The 24,271-nt window shown below is 42.5% G+C and overlaps 1 protein-coding gene across 1 annotated transcript in view; it reads left to right on the forward strand.

The window, feature by feature from the left end:
* The first annotated feature begins 242 nt into the window (after positions 1-242).
* Lamp2 (lysosomal associated membrane protein 2) overlaps positions 243-24,271 on the forward strand; it is a 46,549-nt gene continuing 22,520 nt past the window's right edge. The window contains 3 exon segments of the mRNA NM_001246749.1: positions 243-413; positions 16,308-16,426; positions 18,811-19,024. Of these exon segments, the coding sequence (NP_001233678.1) occupies positions 350-413; positions 16,308-16,426; positions 18,811-19,024 (397 nt within the window). The 5' untranslated portion in view covers positions 243-349.

Consider the following 24,271-nt stretch of genomic DNA (forward strand, 5'->3'; position numbering starts at 1 on the left):
TCTACAAACCTCAAAAGTTCGTCTTTTCCTGTCCTGTTAGCTTTAAAAATTGCCCTCCGCGCTTAGATCTTTCTCGCGTAAGAAGGATCGTGAACCAGAAATACAGGGCGTGGCCACCCCGCCCTCGTGCGCGGACCCCCCCCTCCCCATCCCTCGCACAGCTCTCAAGCGTGGTGATTGGCTGGAAGGAAGAAAGAGCCCCGCCCCAGGTCTTATGACTGGCGCTGAAGCGGCGATTCCTGGCTTTCTCGGTGCTCTTGTCGGTGGTCACCTGCGCTGTCGCCTTCCCCGGGGCTGTGACGGTGTTCCTTAGCTTTGCCGGCCAGGTCGACTCCTGCCCTGCGGGATCATGATGTGCTTCCGCCTCTCTCCGGTTTCGGGCTCGGGGCTCGTCCTGTGTTGTCTCCTCCTGGGTGAGTTGTCGGGCCCTCTCCTTTAGTGTCTTCAGCTGGGCCCGGGGGGATGGGACGGGGGTTCGAAGGCCACAACCTGAAAGACTGGTCTTCGGGAAGGCGGTGAGAGACTGTGCAGCTGACACTGGCGGCGGTGGCGGCGGCGGCGGCGGCGGCGGCTCGGGGCCGGGACGGGCGGGGGGGGGGGGAGGAGAGGGGGTGGAACTTGAGCAGTGACCTAGAGAAGGCCTGACTAAGGGATGGCCGACTGGGAGGGCCCCTGAGAGTAACAACCCGGCAAGTCAGGGATGTGGAGGACCGCCGCGGACTAGGCAAGAATGAGTGAAGAGTTCCAGACACCTGGGATAGAGGGAGCAACTTGGAAAAGAGTCCTGGGGAGCAGGGAAACAGTCGCCAGTCCCCGGGGAGCCTTGGTTACGTGGATCAGGGAAGAGTTTTGAAGATGGTGGGCAAACTGTAGCGTGAGAAAGGAAATTTGGAAGGGAAGACCTGTACTCCTGTGAAATTGTTGGGCCAGAATACGGGCCAGATAGGACTGTAGGGCCTAAAGGGGTAGAGACAGCGTTTGGGGGCTTTGTAGGTGGGATTGGAGGCTAGGAGGAAATGAGATGAGTAGTGCGGACTTTCCCTATGGTCTTGGAGTTTTGAGAGCAGAGAGATTGAAGGTAACTCGAGTAACTTCCTGGAAAGAAAATTCATTCCCAACCTCTGGAGACTGAAGGATGAGAACTTGGGTGGGGAGTGAATATCTGACTTGCAGGTATTCAGGATCTCGTGGGATTTTTTTGTTTTTTGCTTTTCTTTCTCATATAACTTTTTGCTACTTCCTCCTAGCCAGACTCCCGTCAGAAAAATCCTGCTAGATGTAAAGCCCAGGGAGCTTCCAAGATGGTAGTTATTTATCTGACTTTTGTTTACTACCTCCTTTTCTTCAGAGCCTCCTGTTTTTTCTCCTATCCCACCGCAGTTGGCTTATTTGTGGTTTCAAAGTAGTAGGAAAGGGATTGACTTGTGACTAGGTGGTAAGAGTAAGTGGGTTAAGGTTGGTTGTTTGGGAACTGCTGCAATACACCGAGAGTCCATAGCAACCTAAACTTGAACTTTGGTCACAGTGTGTCTGTCTTCCTGACCTGATTTACTCTGATTGTTATCCAGTGGCTCTTGTTGTTTGTACTTTAGTGAAGGGATAGAACAAAAAAGACCCAGAGTGGGATGGGGTGGAGAGATAGGTTATTGAGGCACATTTAAGTGGAATAGGATCTGCTGGAACAGTGTGTTCTGATCCAGTGGGCATTTGGCAAGATCTTGTAGAGCCATTTAAAATTTTTTCCATAATAGCTTTTGAGTTTATTTTTTTTATTTTTGAGATTGTATTTTGAGATTATATTTCTCTCTTCCCTTACCCCCTCCAGATCCCCCCATATACCCCTCCCTACTCTCCTTCAAATTCATGACCTCGTTTTCATCTATTGTTATTTCATGCAAATATGTATTTGTGTATACACCTATATCATAGAGGCATTTTTCTTGTCCCACAAGGCTGCTTCTAGTGAATAGAGGTCAGGGGTCCTGCTAACCTTCCTATAGGAACAGGACAGCCTTTCTTAGAAGGTTGTCTCCAACTGGGCACACACCTTTAATTCCAGCACTTGGGCAGGCAGATCTCTGAGTTCAAGCCCAGCCTGGTCTAAAGCTCGAGTTCCAGGACAGCTAGGGCTGTTACAGAGAAACTCTACCTCAAAACACCAAAAATTAATAAAAATAAACAGTAAAAAGTTATCTGCAACACATTACCACTGCCAGATGTGAGGAGCCCAGCTTCCAAGCATAGCATTTGATGAGTTTATCCGGTAATTCTCAAGGACCTTGCTAGGGAGCCTGTGCAATCAAAAGTTTCCCTAACAGTACTAAGATCTTTCTCCTTTTCACTCTCAGCCTTTTGCTTATATAGAGTAAGAAGCTACATAATATGTAATGATATCACCACCCTAATACTCCAGTGTTCTTATTTATTTCTCAACTTTCTAATAACAGAAGTGCCAGCAAATATAATTCACCTAAACCGACGACACTCTGTGATGTCTTCTGTAGATGGGACATTGTGACTCTAAAATATTTGCAGGTCCTAGCTGACCATAGTGTGTAAGCAAGACCGTCTGTAACACTTCTGAATTTGAGCCACGAGGCTTGGCATGAACACTTAATTCTAATCCTTACCTGGGGAGCACTTGCTGAGGTCTGGCTGACCCCCACAAGAGACTTGTTTACAGTGGAAAACACCTTATCAGTGACAAGAACTCATCTGACAAAGGCACCTATTAATCAGTAATTCTTTGCCAATTGAATCTGCACAAACACAACGCTATTATTGTTCAGAGAAAGTGAGAAAAATAGTTGACCTACATGTTGGCTTTTGTGCCATTAAATTTTTTAATGAAGTCTTTTGTTTTGCATTTATAAAAGCAGTGCTTGCTCACTGCAGAAAGTAAACAGGCGAAACTTAGTACATAGAAGAAACCTCAAACCCAGTGAATCCGGAGTTACTAGATTCATCCTTTTGGATGGTTTCCAAAGCTGATCCCCTCCATTCACACATTCATAAAGGGATCTACAGGAGCAACATTTAACAATGTAGGATTCAGGGTTAATTTTTTATTTATCTATTTTTATTTTATGTCTGCCTGTATACCTCTATACCTGCCTGTGTCCCTGGTGCCGGTGGGCAGCACATCCCCTGGAACTGGAGTTTACATAGACAGTTGTAAGGTGCAGTGTGGGTACTGGGAATCAAAACTGGGTTCTCTGGAAGAGTGACCACTAAGTCACCTCTTCAAACCCAGGATCTAGTTGAAGCCAGGTGGTGGCGCACACCTTTAATCCCAGTACTAAGGACATAGAGGCAGGCCGATCTCTGTGACTTCAGGCCAGCCTTGTCTGCCATAGTGAGTTCCAGGACTGCCAGGGATACACTTGAAAAGCCAAAACAAAACAAAATAAAAACAAAGTCTGCACATCTGATCTTTCAGACAACTCTGAGGCTCAAGATCCTGTGTGCCTTATACTCATAAGGATTTTGCAAGTCTTCAGTTGCTTTTGGATTTTGTGTTTTTATATTTCCATGCCAAAATGGACATCCAAGAATAGGGTTTTGAAAACCCAGTAGGCACTTACTGTGTACCTGGGACTTAACTGAGTGTCAGTCCTAATGTGTACTCTCATTACCATTAGTGTACTGGTGTTTCATTTCCAACTTTATAACTACCCCAGCTCTATTAGTAGCCTCTTAAAAAATATTTTCTTTAGCCTGAGTGGTGGCATATGCCTTTAATCCCAGCACTCTGGGAGGGAGAGGCAGGTGGATCTCTGTGAGTCCCAGGCCAGCCTGGTGTGTTACACAGAGAAACCCTGTTGAAAAACTAAAAAAAAAAATCTACAAGGTTGGGCCTGTACCTTGAACAGCATGTATGAGGCCCTAGGTATAATCTCCAGCATTGTGAAAAAGGAAGACCAAAACCCCTTGCTTTAAAATAAGTATAGAGATAAAAAGCTGGGCGTTGGTGGTGCACATCTTTAATCCCAGAACTAGGGAGGCAGAGGCAGGTGGATCTCTGTGAGTTCGAGGCTAGCCTGGTCTCCAGAGCGAGTGCCAGGATAGGCTCCAATGCTACACAGAGAAACCCTGTCTTGAAAAACCAAAATAAAATAAAATAAGTATAGAAAATATTCTTAGACTTCATGTTGGTGTTTTTCACAGAAATTTCTTCATTTTTTTTGGGGGGGGGGCTCTGGGATTAAAGGCCTGCACCACCACTGCTCACAGAAAAAACTTTTGCTGGCTTTAATTTGAATATATTATAACCAGTGAAAGACAATATTGGAAAAAAGTTTATGAGCTAGAAACATGAAAAGGGCAACAGATAAAATTCCTTTCCTAATATTGTTGCTTAATTGTGTTTCCTTAGTGACAGAATTCTGTGGTCATTGATATTTTTATAACTAGCTTAAACTTCCTGTTTTTGGTTTTTTGAGACAGGCTTTCTCTGTATTGCTTTGGAGCCTATCCTGGCACTCGCTCTGTAGATCAGGCTGGCCTTGAACTCACAGAGATCCTCCTACCTCTGCCTCCCGAGTGCTGGGATTAAAGGTGTGTGTTGCCACTCCTGGCTTAACTTCTGTTTTTTTAAAGGGTTGAATGAGACTGTTAAAAAAGCTTTGAGGCTCCTCTTAGAGGTGGAAAAAAGCCTTTGATAAATATCCTGAGTGTAGGGTTGTGGACCATGCTTTCCCACAGATGTTTATTAACTGCCTATTATTTTTTAACCACTAACTACAACCAGATGAAAGGCAGACAGCAATGGACAAGACAGTGGAGGGTCTGCTGTCATAGAATCTTCGTTTTAGAGGAGGAAGATAGGCCAACAGGTAAATAACATTTTTAGATAGTGAAAAGGACCATAACAAACAGGAAGCAGGTAATGAGGAATGAAAGTGAATAGGCGAGATGGTTAGGTGGTAGGGATGACCTGTGTGTTTATATTATGTGGTTGTAGTGCTTTCTGGTGTTGTGTGACATTTGGGAAGAGACCTTGGTGCTGGAAGGAGGTCTGCCCTACCTACAACTATTTGGGATAAGATGGGTGGGGAGGATCTGGGAGGAGTCAGGAGGAGGAAACCTTGATCAGAATATATTATGAATTTTCAGTAAAAATAAAACAAACACATAAAAGAAATTGCTTAAGCTAAAAAGTGAGAGAATAAATCTTGTCTCCCAAATTCTTAGGTATACTAGCCTATTTTCTGTTCTTTACCTTATGGTACTAGAACTCTGAGAGGATGGGGCAAACTTAGCTGCTGGTCTTTCCCATGGACTAGTGGTTAAAGGTCAGTAAAGGTTTGCTGTGGGTAATTGTATTGGGGTTTTGGAGAGGGGGCTACTTTGAGACAGGGTTTCTCTGTGGCTTTGGAGGCTGTCCTGGAACTAGTTATTGTAGATCAGGATGGTCTCGAACTCACAGAGATCCATTTGCCCCCCCCCCCCAGTGCTGGGACTAAAGGCGTGTGCCACCACTGCCCGGCAAGTATTGGGTTTTTTGTTTGTTTTTTCTGCAGCCTTAGCACATTTTGTTTTAACTGATAACTTTGAATTCATGGTTGAGTTAAAATTCGTCTATCTGTAGTAGAGACACTTGAAAGGACAGGCTTGACATTAATCTATTAGTCATTGGTTAACACATCTGCTAGGGTTATAATATTCAAATATATTCCTGTGTATCTAGCCTTCTTTTCCCGTTATGTGTGGTGGACTTTTGTCTGTAACCCAGCATTATTTCACAGCACAGGAGATAACTTCTGTGACGGTGGTTCAGGAAGGCTATCCTTCCTAATCACAATTTTGTACTAAAGTGACCAGAGATTCTTCCAATTCCAAAAGTGTATTTTATGAGTACTTGTTGGTATCCCACTGTGCATTGCAAAAGAACCCTGGAGGCCTGCCAAATGCGGCTCAGCAATAGGCACTTTCCATTACTTCAGTACGGTCTTATTACATATTCTCTGACCTTAATCAAGGAAGTCATTTCACAGTTTAGAATAGTATGTTTTGTTAAATTTTTTTTGGCTTTTCAAGACAGGGTTTCTCTGTGTAGCTTTGGAGCCTATCCTGGCACTCGCTCTGTAGACCAGGCTGGCCTCGAACTTACAGAGATCCACTTGCCTCTGCCTCCCGAGTGCTGGGATCAAAGGCATGTACCACCAACGCCCGGCTGTTTTGTTAATTTTAAATGTTGCTTTTCAGACGACCAACATTCATAGCTTAAAACCTTGTTTTTTTGTTGTAGCAGACCTAACAAAAAGAAAAATGTGTGTCACAGGTAAACAGGAGAACAGCTAATTGGATGTAAACTTACAGGAAGGCCATCATTAAACAGGGAAGAAAAAGTATTTCCCTTTATGTCTTGGTTTTTTTTTTTAAGTGGTCTCATTCTTAGCTCTTGCTTGGAACTAACTTTGTAGCCTGGGATGGCCTAGAATTCATGGCAGTCCTCCTGCCTCAACCTCCTGAGTGTAGGGATCATAAGTTATGGCTGTTTTATAAAGCGCGCGCGCGTGCGTGCGTGCGTGCGTGCGTGTGTGGTGTGGTACACATGTGGAAAGCAGAGGACAACTTCTATCCTGTGGGCCCCAGGTATTGAACTTAGGTTATCAGGTTAGCAAGTACCTTTACCTGCTGAGCCATCTTCCTCGCCCTATGCCTCCAAAAAAGATTTTATTTACTTTATTTGTATGGTTTGCTTGCATGTATGTCTGTGTACTACATGCATGCCCGGTAACCTTGGAGATCAAAGGAGGGAGTTGGATTCCCTGGAATTGGAGTTATGGATGGTTGTGAGCACCATATGCCTGCTGAGAATTGAAACCAGGTCCTCTGCAAGAACAGTGCTCTAACCACTGTACCGTCTCTCCAACTCCATCTCCCCCCCCCCCAAAAAAAAAACCCTTTTTGGCCAACATCAAGGTAAATGGGTGAAGTTTAGGCTAGGACTTAATATGGTGAAAGTAAAGCTATACCTTAAAATGGAAAAGGGTCCCTTTCTTTAAGCTCCAGTGTTGACTGAAAGGCAGGCTATAAATAGGATCCCTAACTTGCTTGGAAAATATCTCTTAGTTTGAATGTTTATATCCCATTGAAAAACCTATTAGACAAATAGACACTGTAATTCTTGGCAAGGGTAACCGTCCCAGAGTCTCACAGCTAGTAAGCTTGGCTTCCTGAGTGGAATTTTAGCTTCTCAGCTCCACAGATGGGTTCTCTTCATCACTTTATTATACTGATTCTGAGGTCCCTGCCTTGTGTGGATTTTTAATTTTTATTTTTAGTCTTTAAATTTTATCTGAGTGTTTTGCCTGTTTATATGTCTATGTATCATATTTATGCCTGGTACTTGTGGAGGCCACAAGGTGTGTGTTGGTTTTCCTGGGACTAGAATTAAAGACTTGCAGGCCTTGGGAATTGAACCTAGGTCTTCTAGAAAAGCAGCCAGTGCTTTTAACCACTGAGCCATTTCTCCATTCCCTCTTATGGATTTTTTAAAACTATCTTCTATCTGTAGTTCTCTTTTTTTGAGATAGGATCTCTGTAACAGTTCTGGCTGTCCTGGAACTCACTCTGTAGACCAGTCTGGTCTCGAACTCACAGAAATCCACCTGCCTCTGCCTCATGAGTGCTGGGATTAAAGGCATGCAAACACCACAGGCCTTTGTTTTAATCTGTATATGTTTTAGGTATATTTGGGTCAAACAGACTTGTAAAAACCTAGTCACTTTTTAAAAATACAATGCTTTTTTTTCGAGACGGGGTTTTTCTGTAGCTTTGAAGCCTGTCCTGGAACTGGCTCTGTAGACCAGGCTGGCTTCGAACTCACAGAGATCCGTCTGTCTCTGCCTCCTGAGTGCTGGCATCAAAGGCGTGCACCACCACCACCCAGCACAATGCTTTTTGTTTATGGATAACTGAGTCTGAGTTTTAAATGAACCTATAAATGACCTGTTTGGAGCAGTACTGAGAAGATAAGTACATGGAAGAATGTTGATTTTTGAGGCATGATCTCTCTCTCTCTCTCTCTCTCTCTCTCTCTCTCTCTCTCTCTCTCTGTGTGTGTGTGTGTGTGTGTGTGTGTGTGTGTGTGTGTGTGTGTGTTTTTGGTTTTTCGAGACAGGGTTTCTCTGTATTGTTTTGGAGGCTGACCTGGAACTCACTCTGTAGACCAGGCTGGCCTCGAACTCACAGAGATCCACCTGCCTCTGCCTCCCAAGTGCTGGGACCAAAGGCATGCACCACCACCACCCAGCTTTTATGTGTATATTTTAATTTATTTTTATTTTATGTGCATTGGTGTTTTGCCTGCATGTATGTCTGTGTGGAGTTGTATCCCCTGGAGCTGGAGTCGCAAACAGTTGTGAGCTGTCATGTATATGCTGGGAATTAAATCAGGGTCCTCTGGAAGAGCAGCCAGTATTCTTAACCACTGAGCCATCTCTCCAGCCAGCCCTTCTTTTGTTTTCTTTTGAGAATAAACTCTGAGCTCCATAATTACACATTCTAAGATATAGTCAGCTATGGCTTTTAAAGGCCTTATAGCCTTTAAAATAGTTTGGATATTTAAAAGTCAAACATAGCAGTTAAGTGTGAAGATCCCTCAAGTGTAACATTTCCAAATTAATCTCTCAGTTTATGGGAAAAGCATTATTCATAGCTTGACATCTGAGTCATAGTTTATGGAAAACTGACACAAGGTTTGAGGCAGTATCCAGAACATTGATAAATCCGAGATTTGGAAGTTCAAAAGAACTGTAATTAGACTGAGCTGTACTTCAGCTCCATGTTGCAGGGTATTTTCACTTTGATATAATCAATCAGTATTTATTGAAAACCTAATATGTATTCAGCACTATTAGGAATGACAGGAGATAGAGGAAAAGTAATAGACCTCTTCTCCAACGTGACAGACAAGATAGATGACATTCGTATAAAAGACACACTCCTAGGGACTGTGGCTTAGATAAGATCTTATGGTGAAAGGTGCATATTGGAATTCAAATGAGTGTTGGAAACACTAGCAAAAGAGAATCTTTATCCACATACGTCACTCACTCACAGACTTTGGTGTTTTATTAGTAACAAATCGCTTACTGTATTTCAGTTTCAACAGCATACTAGTTTGCTATGAAGTGACTGTTCAAAAGTGCTGTTTTGGAGCTTTTGACAATAGGAGCAACAGGATTCAATGATATAAAATAACTTGGATTTGCATTGCCCAGAGAGCTGATGATGTTGAATACTTTTTAATGTGTTTATGGGCTATTTGTAGTTCTTCATTTGAAAATTATCTGTCATTTGTCCATATAATGAATAAGGAAAGCATAAAAAATAAGGGTAATTCCAGATAGTGTAAAGTCCACTGAGATGTGTAAGGGCTTTTCTATTCAAGGGAAGTTTGCAGTGAAATGACTGCTAAAAAATTCAAGCATGGATGCTGGTTGTTTTTTAACGGGTTAAGGGGCTTTACTATCCTTGACTATACACTTGATCTCCTGATCCTCCGGCCTCAGCTTTCCAAGTGCTAGGATTATCTCCATGCCCAGCTTCAGTCCAGGTTCTCAGTTACAAACACGAGAAAGAAAACTTGATGGGTTTCAAGCACAAAGTGAAATTACTGAAAACAGTGGAGCAAGTGTTGATAGCACATACCTGTAATTCCAGGCAGGAGAATGGAGTTCTTAGCTAGCCTGGGAAACTGAGTTCAAGACCATCCTGGGATACATACTGAGACTGGCTGGCTGGCTACGTGTGGTGGTTCACTCATTTAATCCTGGCACTTGGGAGGCAGATGCAAGTGATCTTGAGTTCAAGGCCATTTTAGGCTACATGGTGAGGTCTAAGCCAGTGGGGCTACATAGTAAGAACTACCTCAAAAAGAAAGGAGAAAAAAAGGAAGAAAAGACTGTCTCAAAACAAACAAGCAAACCACACAAACCAAACAACCTCCTCTCTGCCAAACAGCAACAACAAAACTCTCAAACTATAATGGGATATTCACATACTCTTTGAAACCACAATTCCACTGTTAGATAAATATTCAACACACACAGGTTTACCAATACTGAAAGAATGTTTACAGCAGCGTTTGTGACAGCACAGACTGGAAACTTCTAGCTGTCCATCAACAATACTGCAGATACATAGCAAAGATTCACCCCATAATCAGAAGCAGTATAATAGAAAGAATGAATTAATTGCAGTTACACACATCACAGTGAATCTGAAGAAGCCAACCCCAAAAAGAGAACATAGTAAATTATTCTGTTCATATCAAGCTAAACAACAGGCAGTAGTCATCTGTATTGTTTCAAGTGAGGGTGGTATTTTACCTTGGAAGGGGAATAGTAACTGAATGGGGAATCTATAGGAACTTTGGGGGTATACTCAGCCTTCTTTGTTCTCTGTAGGTTGCAAATCCACAAATTCAAGGAGCCATGGATCAAAGTATCAGAGAAAAGCATAGTATCTATGCTGAATTATAGACATTTTTGGTTGCTGTTACCTAAACAATATAGCACAACTATTTCCATCACATTCACACTGTATTATGTAAGTGATCCGGGGAGATTTGAAAGTATATAGGAGGATGTGGATGGGTTATCTAAGGGACTAGAGCACCTGTGAACTTCAGTATCCTCTGAGAGTCCTGGAGTCTGTTCCCATGTTCCCATGTTCCCATGGATACCGAGACTGTACTTGTAATGTTCTGCTTCTTGAAGGAGGGTTCATTTGCTCATGTAATAAAAACATGCTCTGAGCTGTACTTAACACTGTGTACACCTTTTCCTTGCATGTTATGTTGTGAATGTTACATCTTAATAACATATTTTGCTTTTTTAAAAGGTGAGCAAGGGCTGGGCATGTAGCACACTTGCTCCCCAGTTCAATCTCCAGTACCCAAACCACAAAATAAATAATGTGCACAGATTTACAAAGGTGCATAGTAGATTAAGTTACTTAGAAAGAGGAACCCCTCTGGCCTTGTATAACAAAACCCGGTTCAATACTGGATTGCACTGTTATGACCAAGTGCAAAAAAAAGCTCCTACCACTGGCTTGTGTCACCTTTTTGCCTGGGCACTTGAATCTTCTGAGCCATATCCTTAACCATAGGATGCTTTGTCTATAGCTGACTCTGTTCTCAGTGCTTTTACTTTAAGTCTGGGATAGAGTTCTTTGTTAGTTTAGCTGTAAGGAAGGTTGGGAAAGCAAGTGCTCAACATTTTCAGTTCACGTAGCAGCCAGAGATGTGGGCCAGCAGTTAGACTTTTTTTGTTGTTGTTTGTTTCTTTGTGTATCTTGGCTGTCCTGGAACTCTGCCCTGTAGATCATACTGGCCTTGAACTCACAGAGATCTTCCTACCTCTGTTGGGATTAAACGTGTGTGCCACCACTGCCATGGCTCAGTTATTTCACCTTACTACCCCAAAGAATGCAGTCCTTGAAAGACTTAAGCCATCAAGAGAAAGTGGATGTCAAGTGCTAGAAACAATAGAAGCCACTGAGTGGAGTGTAGACTTTGGGCCCAGTGGAAGGAAACAAGTTCAACCAGGTTAAAGGGTGTGCTCTGGAAAAAATTGGTCTGAGTGACATTGAAGTCATCGGGTGGGACAAGATTAAAGATTACTTTGAAAGTCAGACAGGAATTTAAATTTAGTTTGGGAACTAGTAAGTATTTAAAGAGGGGTGTTTTGGAGAAGGAAGTGGTATCTAGCAGTGCTTTTCGGGGACATCCCAGAGGGGTCTGTCGTAGCATAAGGATGGCGTGGTTGATTGGGAATAAAAGTAGGAAAAAAATGCCAGGCTTTACTTTTCTATTTCAAGGTATGGGGGTGAGGAGGGAGCCCATTTGGAGGAGGAAGTGGAAGAATGAATCTGGATTGTGAAACTGTTCAATTGATAAGCCTTGGAGGAAAAGCAGCCACTATACTGGTGGGCTTGGAGAGGGATGGACGGGTATGTGTGGTCTTCAGGGTATTCTGGTTTCCAGGCTTCAGGAGGTAGATTAGCTATCCTGGGTTTGATTGTAAGTGATAAATGTGAGTAACTACTTGAACTCTTCTCAAAATCTTTACTTTCTCACCTTGGGTGCATTGTTCCCATTACTATCTTATGCAACTTTCTTCCTGTCACTTTAATATCTTTGAGAAGAAAATAGTTGGCCATATGAAACGCCTTTTTTTTTTTTTTCGAGACAGGGTTTCCCTGTGGCTTTGGAGGCTGTCCTGGAACTAGCTTTTGTAGACCAGGCTGGTCTCGAACTCACATAGATCTGCCTGCCTCTGCCTCCTGAGTGCTGGGATTAAAGGCATGCGCCACCACCGCCCGACTGAGACAATTTTTTTTTTCATAAAGTTTTTCCTAAGATAGGGTTTCTCTGTGTAGTCTTGGCTGTCTTGGAGTCTTGGAACTTGCTCTATTTGGCCAGTTTGGCCTCAAAGTCATAGGGATCCACCTGCCTCCAAATACTGTTTTTGAGACCATCTTTCTTTGTAGCTTAGGTTAGCCCTGAACATGTAATTCACCTGTCTCAGCCTCTTTTTAAATTTTTAAAATTTAATTTTTTTGGGCATAGGTGGTTTGCCTGTGTATATGTCTGTGCATCACTTGTGCTCCTAGTGCCAGCCTAGGCCAGAAGAGGATATCAGGAGCTGGAGTTACAGGTTATTGGGAACCCCCATGTGGTGCTGGAACTCAAACTCAGGTCCTCTGGAACAGCATCTAATGCTCTTAACCACTGAGCTATCTTTCCAGCCCATCCTTTTTTCCTTAGTAGTTCAGATTTACTTTTTATGTATATGAGTGTTTTGCATGTGTATAATTATGTGCCCAGAGAAGCAGAAGAGGACACGGGATCCCTGGAACTGTGAGCTGCCATGTGGGAACTGGGAATTCAAACCCTGTCCTTTGCAAGACCGACAGGTGCTTTTAACCACTCAGCCATCACTGAGCAGCCTCATGCCTCAGCCTCCTGAATGCTAGGTTTTAAGTGTGCACCACCATACATGGCTTCTCAATTATTTTCTTTAAAAAAAGATTTATTTATTTATTTATTAAATATATCGTGTTCTGTCTGCATGTTTGCCTTTACACCAGAAGAGGGCACCAGTTCTCATTACAGATGGTTGGGAGCCACCTAGTAGTTGCTGGGATTGAACTCAGGGCCTCTGGAAGAGCAGCTAGTGCTCTTAACCTTTGAGCCATCTCTTCAGCCCCCTCAATTATTTTTATAATAGTTTTGGGTGGTTTGAGTAGAAGAAGAGTACCCTTTATTTTTTTTTAATTTTTTAAAAAAATTTTTAATTAGTTCAAGTTGGGAGCAAGCTTGTTTCACATGTAAATCCCTTCTCCCTCTCCCTCCCCTCCCTCCATCCTCCTCCCCACCCTGACCTACCCCAACCCATCCACCCTCCACTCCCCAGGCAGGGTAGGGCCCTCAACGGGGGCTCTGCAAAGTCCACCAAATCTTCCTGGGCTGGGCTTGGGCCCTTCTCCATGTGTCCAAGGCCAGAGTGTATCCCTTCACGTGGGATGGGCTCTCAAAGTCCCTTCTTTTTTTTTTAATTTTTTAAGGATTTTTATTTATTTATTATGTTTAAAGTCTTTTGCGTGCATGCCAGCAGAGGGCACCATATCTCATTCAAGGTGTTTTTTTGAGTCACCATGTGGTTGCCAGGAATTGAACTCAGGACCTCTGGAAGAACAGTCAGTGCTCTTAACCGCTGAGCCATCTCTCCAGCCCTCAAAGTCCCTTCTTACACCAGGGAAAAATACTAATCCACTACTAGGGGCTCCCTGGAGTGCAGTGGCCTCCTTATTGACATCCATGTTCAGGGGTCTGGATTAGTCCTGTACTGGCCTCCCAGACAGCATGTGGGTTCAATGTGCTCCCCCTTGTTCAGGCCAGCTGTTTCTGTGGGTTTCTCCAACCTGGTCCAGACCCTTCGCTCTTCATTCCTCCCTCTCTTCAACTAAGTTCCAGATTTCAGCTCAGTGTATATCTGTGGGTGTCTGAGTACCCTTTATTTTAAAATTGATTTCAACTAATACATTAAACAAAATTGTACACAATAAAATGAGGTATTATGATTTTTGTGCATGAGTATTGTATGATTTTTAAAGAAACAGACTAAACATTGATTCCTGGCATTGCTCATCTCTTTATGGGGAAAGTTTTGAAAATCCTTTCTTTTTGAAACATTGCTGCTGTCTCCAGTCACCCCACTTTGTAGTGCATTGAAGCACATCAGGGTTTCTCACTCCTAACTGTCCTAGCTGTAACTTGGTCTCCATTGATTGGCATTTCTTCACCCCTTCTCATCTGCTCTGCCCAACTTCTTGTGACCACAATTCCAGCCTCAACTTCTAAGGAGTACAACAAAGAGAGCTGTACCGATCCCTGTAGTAAATATAGATGCGAACTATTAATAAAACAATAGCAAATTGAATGCAGCAACATATTTAAAAGATCATTTCTCATGACCAAGTAGGTTTTATACCAGGAATACAAGCTGGAGACCTTTATGCCAAGGGCAGGGATGGAGCACAGGCAAAGCAAACCTCTAGATGAGTGGGAAAATTGGAAGTTGGAGTTCTCAGCAGCACTCTCCAGGGTAGACTTGGATCAGATTGACAGTTCCAGTCCATGTCTATGGAGAAAAGGATGGTGGAAAAAACCTACGTCCCTCATACAGGGTCTTTCTGAACCCTTGCCAGTACTTAGTCCCTGTCAGCAACCACAAGCTTTAGCATAGTGTTTGGGCTTGCTAAGGCAGCCAAGTCTCTGCAGCATGAAAGGGAGGCTTTTGTGTATAGCTTGAAAGCTGCTGCTGAGGCATGCCAGCTTGGTATTCCTCTCAGGAGTTTTCTCTAGTCTAATAACATGTCCCTACCTGTAGATGACACTGTACTGGTCGGATAGTATTAAAGGGTGTGCAGCTATCTTAACAGGAAACAACTTTTCCCTAGGGTAATGTATGAGACAGGCAAGACAATTCTCAGATGGTTGCCTGTTATTTATGCTGCAGGTCTATTTGCTGTCCTATTTCCCCCTTATCCTTTAGAATATTGAAGCTTTGAGCACTGGAGTTTAATGGGTAATGCTTCAGTAACCTTTAAGTATAGATGAGAGGTAAGTTGGATGAAAAGTCCCAAAGCATTCCTGCCTGAAAAGTTTCTCCATTTACAGAAGGAGTAGGTTTGAGAATTTAGGAAGGAATTGTGGGTCCATGTGAAAGGTTCATCTGCCTTTTTATTCAATTCAGTTTTTTGTTTGTTTGTTTTGGTTTTTCGAGAGGGTTTCTCTGTGAAACAGTTGCAGCTGTCCTGGAACTCTCTCTGTAGACCAGGCTGCCTGTACATTCACTGAGATCCACCTGCCGCTGCCTCCCAAGTGCTGGGATTCAAGGTGAGTGCTATCACCTCCTGACACTCAGTTCAATTTTAGACTGAAATAGATTTATGAACTCTGCGTTTGTAAAGATTGACTTTTCTTACGGATTCCAGCTCTAACAGCCTGGTGACATGTTGCTTCTCTGAACTTGTGATACATGTGTTTAGAAAAGCTAACCCTGATCACATCAGAAAACTCATTTGGGAAGACTTCCATGTGTTCCATGTGTCCTAGCATACAGTTGACAACAGAATTCTGAGAAAAAACATAAGATATCTGATCTATTTCATTATTGCAGACAAAGTTTCACTGATAGGTTTGAGAGAAGCAGGAGGGTTTTTTGTTTTGTTTTGCTTTTCGAGACAGGGTTTCTCTGTAGCTTTGGAGGCTGTTCTGGAACTAGCTCTTGTAGACCAGGCTGGTCTCAAACTCACAGAAATCCTCCTGCCTCTGCCTCCTGAGTGCTGGGACTAAAGGCGTGTGCCACCACTGCCTAGCTGAGAAGCAGGAGTTTAATCCACTTTCCAAATTTCCCCCTACCTTAGTTACCCCCAAAACTAAAAGAAGCATTGGGTGTAGCTCAGTAGAGCACTTGGCAATGCATTAAGCCCTGGTTTGATTAGCAGCACTGCAAGAAACAAGCAAGAACAGCAAAAAGGCACAAGTGAATGTGGGAATCGAAAGTCACTAGTTTCTGCCATCACCTAAGCATCAAGGGTCTAGCAACCATTGATTTCCAGAAGAGAAAATGCTACCTTTATTACTAGTGCTCTGTTAAAAACTACAAAGAAAGTAACTACCAGGACACCATATACTTGAACATACGGGTTTCATTTTAGAGTTGAACTTCAGCAGTAGCTAGAATTTAGTTTCATCTTACATTGTACATATTTTTTAAATCTAGGAGCTGTTCAGTCCTATGCATTCGAACTTAATTTGCCAGATTCAAAAGCTACTTGCCTTTTTGCCAAATGGAAGATGAATTTCACAATATCCTATGAAACTACAACAAACAAAACCCTTGTAAGTAAACATTTGTCATTTTTGAGGTTTACTTTTTATGTATGTGGGTGTTTTGCCTGAATGTGTATCTGTGTACCATGTTCGTATAGTGCCCTTAGAGGTCAATAGAGGGCATCAAATCCTGTGGAACCAGAATTACAGATGAGAGTGAGCTGCCATGTGGATTCTGGGAATCCTCTAGAAGAGTAGTAGCTACTGCTGTTAACCACTGAGGAGTCTTTATTCCTTCCTTCCTTCCTTGCTCCTTTCTTTCTTTTTTTTCCAAGACAGGGTTTCTCTGTGGCTTTGGAGGCTGTCCTGGAACTAGCTCTTGTAGACCAGGATGGTCTTTAACTCACAGAGATCCTCCTGTCTCTGCCTCCCAAGTGCTGGGATTAAAGGCTTGTGTTGAATTTTATAGTAGGGATTTATTTACATTTAGGTTTTTTTTTGTTTTGTTTGAGACAGGATTTCTCTATGCAGCCCTGGGTGTCCTGGAACTCTGGACCAGGTTGGCTTCGAACTCAGAAATCTGCCTGCCTTTGCCTCTTGAGTGCTGAGATTAAAGGCATGCACCACCACACCTGGCTTTATGTGTAGACTTTTTTTTTACCCTTTAGATATATGAGTACAAAGTAAGATTTCATGTTAATTGATCTAATACTTAAATCCTATGTTTTTTCTTTCAGATTTTTTTATTTGAATTAGAAACAAGACTGTTTTACATGTCAATCCCAGTTCCCTTCTCCCTCCCATCCTCCCCTACCACCCCCCCAACTGAAACCCTACCTATCACATATCCTTTATGCTCCCCCTGGATGGTGAGGCCTCCCATAGGGTGTCATCAGAGTCTATTGTATCCTTTGGGATAGGGCCTAGGCCCACCCCCATGTGTAATCAATTTTTTTTAGTTTTTTATTTTTTATATATTTGAATTACAAACAAGATTGAATTACATGACAATCCCAGTTCCCTTCTCCCTCCCTTCCTCCTCTACCACCCCCCCAACTAAAATCCTACCTATCATATGTCCTTTCTTCTAATTTACACCTGACTCAACATTTCTGCTCCCTCATGACCTCTGCATCTTTCCTCTTCTTCCCTTCTCATTCTCGTAGCTCCCTCCCCCCACTTCCCATGCTCTCAATTTGCTCTGGGGATAGTGACCCTTTCCCCTTCTCCAGCGGACCATGTTTGTCTCTTTTAGGGTCTTCCTTGTTTACTAGTTTCTCTGGCAGAGTGGATTGTAGGCTGGTAATCCCTTACTCTATGTCTAAAACCCACATATGAGTGAGTACATATCATGTTTGTCTTTTTGTGATTGGGTTACCTCGCTCAGAATGGTTTCTTCGAGTTCCATCCATTTTCCTGCAAATTTCAAGATTCCATTGTTTTTTTCTGCTGAGTAGTACTCCATTGTGTAAATGTACCACATTTTCTCCATCCATTCTTCGGTTGAGGGGCATCTAGGTTGCTTCCAGTTTCTGGCTATTACAGATAGTGCTGCTATGAACATTAGGGACTCTTATAAAACAATAATCCTATGTTTTTAAAAAGTATTATACTCTTAAAAATATACTGTGTAATACAGATTTGGAGTGGATACTTGTAATTCGTTGATTTATTTTTTTGAGTTTTCCTTGGAGATGGTATATTCCAATGAGGAAAGACTTCATGGTATTTCAGTCCTAACCACTTCTGAAATAATATACTAACATTAAATCTTGAATTTCTTTTTTCCATCTTTAAAAAATTTTGTGTGTGTGTGTGTGTGTGTGTGTGTGTGTGTGTGTGTGTGTGTGTGTGTATGGATATGTGGATTTAAAATTTTTTCTATGTGCATTTGTGCATCATTTGTTCCTGATGCCAGAGGAGGACAGAGAAGGGCATTGCCTTCCCTGGAACTGGAGTTACAGACAGTTGTGAGCCCACAGTAGTGTGGGTGCTATGAATCCAATCTGGGTGCTCTGGACAAGCAGCCAGTGCTCTTAAATACGGAGCTGTCTGTCCAGTTCTCAACTTCTAAAAACTAGTTTGCTATTTCTATCTGCCTTTTCGATGTTCTTTTCTTGGTCTTTTTGCCTTATCTTCATTTTGTTAAGGCCCTCTCTGTAACATCACTTACAAAAACAGTACAAGCTGGGAAATTGCTAAGTGGTAGAACACTTGCCCTTGTGTATGAGACCCTGAATTCCATCTCCAGGTCTGCAGAAATGAGCAAGCGGATAGATTAGAAGAGTCCAGGTAACTTTTCCTATTTTTTTTTTTAGACATACTCGAACTTGTCCAGACATCTGGTGTGTAACTAAAGAATCTGAGATTGTTTTTCTTGGCACACCGGACAAAGGTATGGGGCACACTGTTGTTTTTTCTCACTCAATCCTAAACTTTTTTTTATCTTTTAGAAAACTGTAACCATTTCAGAACCTCACAATGTGACATATAATGGAAGCAGCTGTGGTGATGACCAGGGTGTGGCTAAAATAGCTGTGCAATTTGGATCCACTGTTTCTTGGAATGTGACTTTTACTAAGGAAGAATCTCATTATGTTATTGGCAGCATCTGGCTCGTGTACAACACTAGTGATAACACAACATTTCCTGGTGCTATCCCTAAAGGTAACCTTCAGAATTGGTTTATGTTACATTCTCTTGCTTTTGGTAGTAACAGAAATATAACAAAATAATCATTAATATGCCCATCTGTCTTCTTAATAAAAATGAAAAATCAGTTTTATTACCCATCTCAGCCCTGACTTCCTGAATAGAATAGTGTTGGGCACAAAGTGATATTGACTCTCATTGCTGGAGTGTTTTACTCTATACCATTGATTACCTGATTGTCACATGCAGTGTTTTACTGAGTGTCCAATTTATAGCAACCCTGGGAAGTAAGTAAAGGGAATGAGGCTTGGTGACTTTCCCAAAAGGCTCCAAATTTAGTAAGGGAGTGAAAAGCTAGTGAAGGAGAAGGCTTGTAGATTCAAGATACCTTTATTCAGATAAATATCAGCCAAACGCAAGCCAGAGCAGTGAGGCCAGGGAGTAGGGGCCGCAGAAGATGAGAGCATTCCATGTGCTCGAGGTCCTTAAGAGCCCATGCCTGGTCACTCTGACCTCACCTTGATCACACCTAGGTGTGGTCAGGCACACCTGTAGCCAGCCCTTAGGAAGTGTGGTTACAGTGTCTCCCTACAAGCTAGTGTTGGAAGCAAAGCTTACTGAGCTATAGAGTTCATACACTTTAGTATGGACACTCAGCAAATGAGAAAATTCTTTACTAATTGGAAGTATACAAGTTCAGTAATTTGAGATTAGAAGAAATACCTCCCCTTCAGATCTCTTTCAGGGTGCACTTTTACTTGAAAAGGAAATAGTGACTGAAGTGAACTAAGGTCAACATTTGCTATTTTGAGACAACTTCAGGTCAGGAACAACTTAGATAATTAGGCCAGTCTTGTCATTTTTTTTCCTTTTTGGTTTTGTGAGACAGGGTTTCTCTGTGTAACAGTCCTGGCTGTCCTGGAACTCTTGTAGACCAGGCTGGCCTCGAACTCATTGAGATCCACCTGCCTTTGCCTCCTGAGTGCTGGGATTAATGGTGTGCACCACCACTGCCTGGCAATCTTGTTCTTACAACAAGATAAGGTATTTTGAAAGTGTGTATAGTGGAGATTTTAAGTTTTTTGTCTCTCATGCAAGCCAGACTGGCCTACGATACACACTCTTCTTACAGCACCCTGAAGTATTGAGGTCATGCTGTTTGCACACCACCATGTTTAGTATATGACGCTGATTTTATTAGGGCCATAGTTCTCTCCTTTCAACCCTCTCCCGTGAGATTAGATTAGTATGGTGTCTGGAGTAGTTAGCACCTCTCATCTCGTATGCCATTCTGACTGCACAAACACTGACAGATTAACATCAGGTGCCTAGATTTGGGGTTTAATAATAATACCTTTGGACTGGTGGATGGAAATATCATGCCCTAAAGACTCCAAAGTGAGCCAGGTGGTGGTGGCGCATACCTTTAATTCCAGCACTCTTGAGGCAGAGGCAGGTGAATGTCTGAGTTGAAAGCCAACCTGGTCTACAGAACCAAGTTCCAGGACAGCCAGGGCTATGCAGAGAAATCCTGTCTCCACCCTGCCTCCCCCCAAAGACTCAGAAGTGAATGAGTTTCACGTTAAACTTCAGAGCTAGCACAAACTAAGACTTGAAAAATCAAACCCAAGCTTTTTAAAAATAATTTTTACACCCTAACTGCTATTTTCCCTCCCTCCTCTTCTCCCAGTCTCTCCACTTCCAATCCTCCTCTGTTTCTCTTCAGAAAAATGGAGCCCTCTATGGCTATAAGCCAGCCATGGGTTATCAAATTCAGTGAGACTTGGCACCTCCGTTTCTATTAAGGCTGAATGAGAAAACTCAGTAGGAGGAAAGGGTCCCAAAAGTAGGCAACAGAGTCAGAGACAGCCCGTGCTCCCACTGTTAGGAGTCTCACACAAAGACCAAGCTACACAACCAGAACATATATTAAAAGGGCCTGCTGGCGTTGGTGGCGCACACCTTTAATCCCAGCACTGGAGAGGCAGAGGCAGGAGGAGCTCTGAGTTCAAGGTCAGCCTGGTCTTTAAATAGAGTTCCAGGACAGTCTCTAAACTTACAGAAAAACCCTGTCTCAAAAAAGAAAGAAAGAAAGAAAAAGAAAAGGGCCTAGGTCAGTCCCACGAAGGCTCCTTGGTTGTCAGTTCAGTCTCTGTGAGCCCAGGTTAGTTGATTCTGTGGGTTTTCTTGTGCAAATCCAAGCTTTAATTCTGCTAATCTCTTAATTTGAGAGAATAACTGAGGCAAGAGTTTATTGGCTATTTTAGATATTATCTCTGTGGGTGAGGCATGGTTGCATTATCTTTAATAACTAGAATAAGATTTGTCCTTGACTTTCAAGGGGTTTAGAAATCATTGAGGGAGACAAAGCTTAATTGTATTCCGAAGTGATAGGGAGAACACGGAGCTCAGTCTGAATTTTTTGTTTGTGGTTTCTGTTTGAGTGGGTAGAGACTTCATACATCTTTTCTGAGCATGGGAGGAAGGTTCTAGACTCTCTTTCTCAACCACAAAAAAGCATACAGTAAATTTAGAATGTAATATGCATTCTCCAATTGTCTCTTTGGATTCCTGGGCTGAGTGCCTGCCTACTTTCTGAGTGTTCTCACTAGTGATCCTGATGAGGGGCAGAGAGAGAAGACATTGGAAACAGAAAGAGAGGGGTCAGTTTGTGATGGAGGAGTAAAAGAGCTTGCTGGGGAAATTGGTCCTGAGTTGTAGTTGCTAATGGTAGAATGTTAAGTGGGAAACTGTTGAGCAGAGTGTTTCCACCAGGGGGAAGCAGAGGATGCGCAGCAGCCATTGGCGAGTTGCCTGATTAAATCCAGGCTGTCTGTACGTGTAGCAGGAGGCAAAGACCATTGGCTCAGTGCAGTGGGCCTCATAATAGGGGTCCTGAGAAGCCAAGAAAGGGCCTTTAGCATGATGGGGTAGGCACCAGGGAAACTGTGGCAAGTTTCCTAAGCCAGAAAAACGATATAAGCAAAGCAAAGGGAATGGTTTATAGAGAATACTGCCCGATTAATTTGGAAGTGAGGAGACTACAAGCAGAGAAGCCAGTTTCAGAGGCTGTTGCAATAATCAGGAGATGACGTAATGCATGCCCCAACCACGTGGGCAACTGTTAAAGGATAAAATCACTGACATGCTGCCCCTTCCTTGTTTTTAAACTAGTGTTTGATGAATTTTTCTATGATTGTCTTCTGTATAATAAAGTATTTATCAAGACTGTTTGGAATTGAAAATACTTTCCTTACATGTACTTTAGGGAATTGCCTTTGAAATAATTTAGTATTTTGAAATACTAATTTTTAGGCATTTACTAATTGAAGTAACTTTGAAGCTGCTATTAAAAATGTTTTCATGATTAAAATACAAAAAAACTAGAGAATAATATAGCAGACCTACAGAGACACATTACTCAGAATTATTTTTTTATTTTAAACAAAGCCTTACTGTATAGCCCTAAGTGTCCTAGAATTCCCTATGTAGACCAGGTTTGTCTCCATTTCACAGAGATCTGTCTGCCTCTGCCTCCTGGGTGCTGGGATTAAAGGCGTGCGCCTGGCCTAATAAATGCAGTTTTAAAATGGCTGCTTCATTATATTAAAGAAACAAACTTTACAGATCTATTTAAGGTACTCCTCAGCTACACTTTCCTCCCTGCCTGCTAGAAGCAACCAGCCTTGTAAATTTAGGGAGTAGCATTCCTGTGTGTATTATCTATGTTCATAAATAATAGTTGTAACTTTTATATAGTTTCATAGTATAACCCTAATGTGACTAGAACTTTTTTCCCCATCAGTTTCTTTTTTTCAAGACAGGGTTTCTCTGTGTCACAGCTCTTGCTGTCCTGGATGGAACTCATTCTATAGACCAGGCTGGCCTCAAACTCAGATTCACCTGCCCCGCCTCCTGAGCGCTGGGATTAAAGGCGTGGGCCTGGTGCCTCCATCATTGTTTTTGTTTGTTTAATTTGTTGTGAAACAGGGTTTCAGCAAGTAGTTCTGGCTGGCCTGGAACTCAACTATGTAGAGAAGGCTGGCATCAACCATACCGAGATCCATCTTCCTGTTTCCTGAGTTGTGGAAGTAAAGGCATGCAGCACCATGCCTGGTTTCCCCTTCATTGTGTTTTGAGGTCCGTCTTTATATAGCAAGTTCACATCTGTTCCTTTTTTGATAAGAAGGCAACAATTTTAGGAAAACAAATTCAAATTTAAAAAAACCCTCAAACCTCATCTGCCCATTAGGGGGTGCCAAGATAGCATTAAGTGGCTACCTGGTTACATGTTGAGGCACAGAAGGCCTCTATTAATGATCATTAATGCCATCCTTTCTGCTTCTCCAAGAGATTAAGCTATTTAGATTTGTATGAAATCAGTATTTTGAAGTTTCACTGTAGGCATTCCAATAAGAACTCTGTTCATAGCGTTGTAACTTCTTTTACCTAAAGATTTCCTGAAATGGAATTATCTTTATTTTTCTTTGTCATTCATTCATTCATTTTTGTTTTTTGAGACAGGGTTTCTCTGTGTAGCTTTGGAGCCTGTCCTGGAACTCACTCTGTAGACCAGGCTGGCCTCGAACTCACAGAGATCTATCTGCTTCTGCCTACCGGGTGCTGGGATCAAAGGCACCACCAACGCCCAGTTGGAATCATGTTTAAATTCCATCTAGGAATAAGTTTATAAATAAATTACAGTTGATGTAACATACTTGTGGATAGTGCCACAAAAATAGAGATCATTACAAAACTGTGTTTAATCCAACTATCTTTTGAAAAATAGTTGTTATCATCACTGTTATGATGTGTGTGAATGTGTGTGCCATGGTGTGTGTATGTGGAGGTCAGAGAACAATTTCGTGGAGTCAGTTCTCTCATCTTCATGTAGGCCCTGAGAATTAATCCAAGTCACTCCTTTAGTCACCTCTGCAGCCCAGGGAGGAGGAGAGCTCTGTCTTTCTAATGAAGCCCAGGTGGGCCTCTAGCCAACTGAAGCCAAGCATGAGCTTGAAGTCCCATTTTTCCAGCTTCTAGCTCTGGAGTGGCAGGGATTTCAGTACTTGCCTGTTTGGCTCCACCACCTGATTCATTTTGTGGGGTACTGGGTATTGAACCTGGGCTTCTGGTGTACCTGTAGAGTGTCAGCACTCTATCCACTCAGCTATGTTTTCAGGACTCTTCCTTTCTTATAGTCACTAAGGCCTCTCCTACCTAGAGAGGCATTTTTTTTTTTTTTGGTTTTCTGAGACAGGGTCT

This window comes from Cricetulus griseus, chromosome X (assembly GCF_003668045.3).
Source record: "Cricetulus griseus strain 17A/GY chromosome X, alternate assembly CriGri-PICRH-1.0, whole genome shotgun sequence".
In the NCBI taxonomy this organism is placed as follows: Eukaryota; Metazoa; Chordata; class Mammalia; order Rodentia; family Cricetidae; genus Cricetulus; species Cricetulus griseus.